General features: G+C 51.5%; 1 protein-coding gene across 1 annotated transcript; it reads right to left on the minus strand.

Moving 5' to 3' along the window:
- Positions 1 to 4,479: 4,479 nt before the first annotated feature.
- LOC100083711 (olfactory receptor 1D2-like) lies at positions 4,480 to 5,418 on the minus strand. Its single transcript, XM_001514225.4, has one exon. The coding sequence runs from the start codon at positions 5,416 to 5,418 to the stop codon at positions 4,480 to 4,482; it is 939 nt and encodes a 312-aa protein (XP_001514275.4).
- Positions 5,419 to 7,635: the final 2,217 nt, after the last annotated feature.

The raw sequence follows: 7,635 nt of genomic DNA on the forward strand, positions 1-7,635 counted from the left end.
GACTACTGTGTCAGCCTTCTCTCTGACCTCCCTTCCTCCTCTCTCGCCCCGCTCCGGTCTATTCTTCACTCCGCTGCCCGGCTCATCTTCCCGCAGAAACGATCTGGGCATGTCACTCCCCTTCTTAAACAACTCCAGTGGTTGCCTATCGACCTCCGCTCCAAACAAAAACTCCTCACTCTAGGCTTCAAGGCTCTCCATCACCTTGCCCCTTCCTACCTCTCCTCCCTTCTCTCTTTCTACCGCCCACCCCGCACGCTCCGCTCCTCTGCCGCCCACCTCCTCACCGTCCCTCGGTCTCGCCTATCCCGCCGTCGACCCCTGGGTCACGTCCTCCCGGCGGTCCTGGAACGCCCTCCCTCCTCACCTCCGCCAAACTGATTCTCTTTCCCTCTTCAAAACCTTACTTAAAAATCACCTCCTCCAAGAGGCCTTCCCAGACCGAGCTCCTCTTCCCCCTCTACTCCCTCTGCCATCCCCCCTTTACCTCTCCGCAGCTAAAGCCTCATTTTCCCCTTTTCCCTCTGCTCCTCCACCTCTCCCTTCCCATCCCCACAGCACTGTACTCGTCCGCTCAACTGTATATATTTTCGTTACCCTATTTATTTTGTTAATGAATTGTACATCGCCTTGATTCTATTTAGTTGCCATTGTTTTTACGAGATGTTCTTCCCCTTGACGCTGTTTAGTGCCATTGTTCTTGTCTGTCCGTCTCCCCCGATTAGACTGTAAGCCCGTCAAACGGCAGGGAATGTCTCTATCTGTTGCCGACCTGTTCATCCCAAGCGCTTAGTACAGTGCTCTGCACATAGTAAGCGCTCAATAAATACTATTGAATGAATGAATGAATGTGCCAAGCACTGTTCTAAGCGCTGGGGTAGATACAATCTAAGCAGGTTGTCCCAGGTGGGGCTCACAATCTTAATCCCTATTTTACAGATGAGGTAACTGAGGCACAGAGAAGTTAAGTGACTCACCCAAAGTCACACAGCTAAGTGGCGGAGTCAGGATTAGAACCCATGTCCTCTGCCTCCCAAGCCTGTGCTCTTTCCACTAAGCCACTCTGCTTCTCTACTGTACCCTTCCAAGTGTTTACTACAATACTTTGCACAGAGTGAGTCAATTGTATTTACTGAGCACTTACTGTGTGCAGAGCACTGTACTAAGCTCTTGGGAGAGTGCAGTATAATAATAAACAGGCACGTTCTTTCTTAAGTGCTCAGTAAATACCATTGATTGATTGGGGGTCATGCTGTCAGTGAACCCTGCATCTCCCTAAAAGGACGGGACCCAGTGGACTGAAACCAAACCATCCTGAACCTTCCTGAGCCTCCCGCCCCCCCCCCACCTACCGAATCCCAGTATAGAGCGTCAAGCTCTGCAGTTAGGTAGCATGGGGAGCCAGAGGGATCTCTCAAAAGTTCAGCCATGAGGGATCTCCCTCTAGATTGGAAGCTCTTTCTGGGTAGGGAACGTATTTACCAACTCTCTTATACTGTACTCTCCCAAGCACTTAGTACAGTGCTCTGTACAAGAATAAGGACTCGATAGATAATAATAATAATTATGGTACTTGTCAAGTGCTTACTATGTGCCAAGCACTGTTCTAAGCACAGGGGTAGATACAAGTTAATCAAGTTGGACACAGACCCTGTCCCACATAGGGCTCACACTCTTAATCTCCATTTTACGGAGGAGGCAACTGAGGCCCAGGGAAATGAAGTGACTTGCCCAAGGTCACACAGCAGACATGTGGCAGAGTTAGGATTAGAATCCAGGGATTGAGTCCAGCTATGGGGGATCTCCCAGGGATCCAACCGGAAAGATTTCTCAGAAGATGCTTGTACTCCAGTTTTGAGGGAGCCCAGCCAGAGAGATCTCACAAAGGTCCAGCCATAATAATAATGTTGGTATTTGTTAAGCGCTTACTATGTGCGGAGCACTATTCTATGCGCTGGGGTAGATTCAGGGTAATCCGACTGTTCCATGTGAGGCTCACAATCTTAATCCCCATTTTACAGATGGAATAACTGAGGCACAGAGAAGTTAAGTGACTTGTCTACAGTCACACAGCTGCCAAGTGGCAGAGCCGGGATTCGAACCCATGACCTCTGACTCCCAAGCCCGTGCTCTTTCCATCTAGGAAGTAGAAAATTGATTTATCTCACCGTCACCAACTTCTCCCCACCTGCCTAGCCCTGCACCCAAAGGTCTAATCTGTTGCCTGGCTTCCTTTTCTCCTCCAGATGAAGCAAGAACTTCCAGTCTAGCCCTCAATGTCCAGGACAGTGGCCTCCGGACAGCCACCATCTCTCCATAGGGGAGGATCGGCCCTTGTTTCTGGCCCCTCATCTTCTCAGCCTCCAGTTATGACCCCTGAAACTTGCCCAAGCCTTGCCCAATCTAATAATCTTCCACTGTATCTACTCCTGAGTTCAGCACAGTCTTTGCAACACGATAAGTACTTAATAAATACTGTAACTAACTGACCCTACACAGTAGCTGCTCAATTCAGCATCCTGCACACAGTAGGTGGTTTGTACAGGGTTCCATGCATAGAAGGCTCTGCATTCAGTAGGCATCCAGTATGGCATTTTGCACCCAGCGAGCACCCATTAGAGACCTCTGTTCACAGTAAGCACTCAATACAGTAGCCTGCATCAAGTGGGTGGGTGATACAGTGCTCTGAACACAGAGGGCATTCAGTGCAGGGCTCTGCCCAGACCATTTGCCCGGTGGAAGGTTCTGCCTACAGTAGGCGCCAAGCATAGGGTTCTGCACATAGTGGGTGCCCAGGGAACTGCTGTGCAGGAAACAGTTGCTTCCAGGATGCTGTTGACTACGACAGTGTTGATGAGGAAGATGACAATGACGCTGAGGATAAAGGTGATGACATCATTCATTCAATCCTATTTGACCTATCATCGTATTTGACATCATTGGGGGGGATGATGATGATGGTGGGGATAATGACATTGATGAGGATGACAACGAAAGTGATGATGCAGTAAACGGTGGCACGATGACCTCGATGGTGATGCTGATGCCAGTGAGGAAGATGACCAAGATGTTGAAGACAAGGGTGATTGTGGAGGGGAAGACAAGGAGGATGATGATGCCAATGAGGAAGAGGATGATAATAATAATGACAATAATTAATCACAAAAGTAATAACTGTGGTATTTGTTAAGTGCTTACTACTACTACTAATAATGTTGGTATTTGTTAAGCACTTACTATGTACAGAGCACTGTTCTAAGCACTGGGGGAGATACAGGGTAATCAGGTTGTCCCACATGAGGCTCACAGTCTTCTCTTACTATGTGCCAGTCACTATACTTAGCATTGGGGTAGATAATAATAATAATAACAATATTAATAGTATTTGTTAAGTGTTTACTATGTGTCAAGTCCTGTTCTAAGTGTTGAGGTAGCTAATAATAACAATGGTTGTATTTGTTAAGCGCTTACTATGTGCCAAGCACTGTTCTAAGTACTGCAGCAGATACAAGGTAATCAGGCTGTCCCACGTGGGGCTCACAGTCTTAATCCCCATTTTTCAGTTGAGGGAACTGAGGGACAGAAAAGTTAAGTGACTTTCCCAAAGACACACAGCTGACAAGTGGCGAAGCCGGGATTGGAACCCATGACTTAAAGCTAATCAGATTGGACACAGTCCCTGTCCCACATAGGGCTCACAGTCTTAATTCCCATTTTACAGTTGAGGTAACTGAGGCCCAGAGAAGTTAAGTGACTTGCCATAGTGACACAGCAGACAAGTGCGGAGCTGGGATTAGAACCCAGGTTCTTCTGACTCCCAGGTCCACGCTCTTCCCACCAGGCCATAATTGGGATGATGATGACCACAGTTGATGTTGTTCTGTCAGTTCCAGGTTAGGGACCCTGGTATGCTGTGGGTCATTTTCCCGTGACCAAGGCATCAGCTAGAGCCTCCAGGAAATCCTGCCTCGACTGATATGGTTGAGAAGGCACAGGCAGGCCAGAGTTGGGGTTCAGTGGAGCTCTGCCCTCCAGGACTCTCCCTGATATTCCCCACCTCTTGTCCACCTCCCAGAGGGACAAGGCAGTGGGAATCCCTTGAGATGGATGGGAACGGGCCCGCTGGCTTTGCCCATCAGGTAGAAGTTTGGAGCGGCAGGAAGAGGGCCTTTGATGCAGCCGGGAGACCCTGAACAATACCCACATGCTGGCAATGGGGCGCAGGTTCCTGGTTCCCAAGACTGAAGCTTGGCGCAGAGACACTGCAGTCCAAAGATCCACCCTGAGCTACCCTCCATGCTCCTCCATTCAGAAGACTCTTGGGTTGGGGTGTTTTGCCCCCTAGCCCGGGGCTTCCCTGGGGGAGAACTAGAGGCCAGTCGGGGGGGTGGTCCTGGCCACAGGGCCAAGAGGGGAGACAGCCTGATTCAGGCAGAGTCATGGGTGCGGGAGGAGCCAGGCCCAGGGCCCCGTGTTCCCTCACTGCAGGACGGTCGCTCTCCGGAGGATGAGTTTTCGCAGTGCCTGGTGTAGATCACGGTTCCGCAGGCTGTAGATGAAGGGGTTGAGCAGGGGGGTCACCACCGCATACAGCACTGTGGCCACAGTGTCCTGGACGGAGTAGTTGGACAGCGGTTGTAGATAGACCCCAAACAGTGTCCCATAAAAGAGGGAGACCACGGTGAGGTGGGAGCCGCAGGTGGAGAAGGCTTTGGACTTGCCTTGGGCTGAGGAGACCCTGGAGATGGCCATGGCGATGTGGGTGTAGGAGAGCAGCACGAGCAGGAAGGGAGTGATGAAAAGCAGGGAGCCCGTGGCCAGGAGCATGGCCTGGTTGAGGCGGGTGTCAGAGCAGGACAGCCGCAGGAGCGCGTACATTTCGCAGAAGATGTTCCCGACACCCCGGGATGCACAGAAGCTCAAGGTGTCCATGAGGGCCGTGTGGGTCAAGCCGTAGAGGACAGACAGAGTCCAGCACATGGTCAGCAACAGGGCACAACGTCCGGGGCTCATGACCGTGGTGTAGCGTAGAGGGTGACAGATTGCCATGTAACGGTCATAGGCCATCGCCGTCAGGAGGAGATTATCCAAGGCTACTAAGGACACTAAGAAGTACAACTGAGTCAGGCAACTGGTGTAGGAGATAGCTGGTCTGCCAGTCTGCAGGTCGACCAGCATCTTGGGGACGGTGGTGGAGGAGAAACAGATGTCGACAAGGGACAGGTTGGCGAGGAAGAAGTACATGGGGGAATGGAGGTGAGAGTTGGTGCCGATGGCCAGGATGATGAGCAGGTTCCCCCCCAAGGTGACCAGGTACAGAACTAGGAAGAGCACAAAGAAGAGCCGCTGCTGCCCTGGGTCATGGGACAGGCCCAGCAGAATGAATGTCGAGTCACCCGTCTTGTTCGCTGAGCCCATGTCCTCGATGTGTCTACGGACAGGAGAAGAGAGTTAAAATCTCTCTTGCTGGTTAACTGCAGTTGGGACTCGGCTTTCCTGATAGATTGATTAAGGCTTTCCATCCCTGCAATAGCAGGGTTAGCACGGCAACTGGGATGGGAGATCTCCCAGAGGGAAGGGATCAGAAGGAAAAGTGGAAAACAGGGAAACTTCAGCATCAGAGGCGTACAGAATGGTGCTCGACACACGAGAGGTGCTCAGTGCAGAACCCTGAACTCGATAGGTGCTCAAAACAGAGCTCTGAACATAGATGGGATCCTGTACAGTGCCCTGAACACAGTAGAGCCCCTGAACAGCACTCTGAACATGGTAGTTTTCCAATATAGAACCCTCAACATGGAAGGTATCCTGTACAGTACTCTGAATATGGTAGGGACCCTGTTCCGTACCCTGAACGTGGTGCTTTCCCAGTATAGAACTCTGAATATGAAAAGCATCCTGTACAGTGATCTGAACATGATAAGTGCCCGGTAAAGCCCCCTGAACACAGTAGGTGCTCTGAACAACACTTTGAACATGGTAGGTACCCAATACAGAACTCTGAATATGGTAGGCGCCCTGGACAGCACTCTGCACATGGAAGGTGTCCTGTACAATATCCTAAACATGGTAGGTACCCAATATGGAACTCGGAACAGGGAAGGAATCCTCTACAACCCCCTGAATATGGTAAGAGCCCTGTAAAGAGCCCTAAAAACACTTGGCCAGTACAGAACTCTGAACATGGAAGGTATCCTGCCAAATCCAATGGCTCCTACTCCATTCTAATCCTCCTTGACCTCTCTGCTGCCTTTGATACTGTCCACCATCCCCTCCTCCTCCATACCTTATCTCGCCTTGGCTTCACGGACTCCGTCCTCTCCTGGTTCTCCTCTTACCTCTCTGGCCGGTCATTCTCTGTCTCCTTCGCTGGCGCCTCCTCCCCCTCCCATCCTTTAAGTGTTGGAGTTCCTCAAGGGTCAGTTCTTGGCCCTCTTCTGTTCTCCATTTACACTCACTCCCTCGGTGAACTCATTCGCTCTCATGGCTTTGACTACCATCTCTACGCAGATGACACGCAGATCTACATCTCCGCCCCTGTCCTCTCCCCCTCCCTTCAGGCTCGCATCTCCTCCCGCCTCCGGGACGTCTCCACCTGGATGTCAGCCCGCCACCTAAAACTCAACATGAGCAAGACTGAGCTCCTCATCTTCCCTCCCAAACCCAGTCCTCTCCCAGACTTCTCTATCACCGTCGATGGCACGACCATCCTTCCCGTCTCTCAGGCCCGCAATCTCGGTGTCATCCTTGACTCGTCTCTCTCGTTCACCCCACACATCCTATCCGTTACCGAGACCTGCCGGTTTCACCTTTACAATATCGCCAAGATCCGCCCTTTCCTCTCCACCCAAATGGCTACCTTACTGCTACGGGCTCTCGTTATATACCGGCTAGACTACTGTGTCAGCCTTCTCTCTGATCTCCCTTCCTCCTCTCTCGCCCCGCTCCAGTCTTTTCTTCATTCCTTTGCCCGGCTCATCTTCCTGCAGAAACGCTCTGGGCATGTCACTCCCCTTCTTAAAAACCTCTAGGTTTTGTTTCGTGCAGAGATTGATAGGCAACCACTAGAGGTTTTTAAGAAGGGGAGTGACATGCCCAGAGCGTTTCTGCAGGAAGATGAGCCGGGCAAAGGAATGAAGAATAGACTGGAGCGGGGAGAGACAAGAGGAAGGGAGATCAGAGAGAAGGCTGATATAATAATCCAGCCAGGATATTATGAGAACCTGTACCAGTAAGATAGCCATTTGGGTGGAGAGGAAAGGGCGGATCTTGGCGATATTATAAAGGTGAGACGGGCAGGTCTTGGTGACGGATTGGATGTGTGGGGTGAATGAGAGAGCTCTACCATCTAGGTTCTAGGCTCTACCATCTCCTCTGCCGCCCACCTCCTCACCGTCCCCTGTTCTCGCCTATCATGCCGTCGACCCCTGGCCCACGTCCTCCTGCTGTCCTGGAATGCCCTCCCTCCTCACCTCCGCCAAACTAACTCTCTTCTCCTCTTCAAAGCCCTACTGAGAGCTCACCTCCTCCAAGAGGCCTTCCCAGACTGAGCTTCCCCTTTTCCCTCTGCTCCCTCTGCTCCCTCTCTACCTCCCCCCCCACCTCCCCTCAGTTGAGTCCCCTTTCCCCCCTTTC

Source organism: Ornithorhynchus anatinus, chromosome X4 (assembly GCF_004115215.2).
Source record: "Ornithorhynchus anatinus isolate Pmale09 chromosome X4, mOrnAna1.pri.v4, whole genome shotgun sequence".
NCBI classification, from domain to species: domain Eukaryota; kingdom Metazoa; phylum Chordata; class Mammalia; order Monotremata; family Ornithorhynchidae; genus Ornithorhynchus; species Ornithorhynchus anatinus.

Excerpts from the sequence above, each read along its gene's own strand:
- LOC100083711 (XM_001514225.4), bottom strand. The coding sequence starts at position 5,418 with ATGGGCTCAGCGAACAAGACGGGTGACTCGACATTCATTCTGCTGGGC.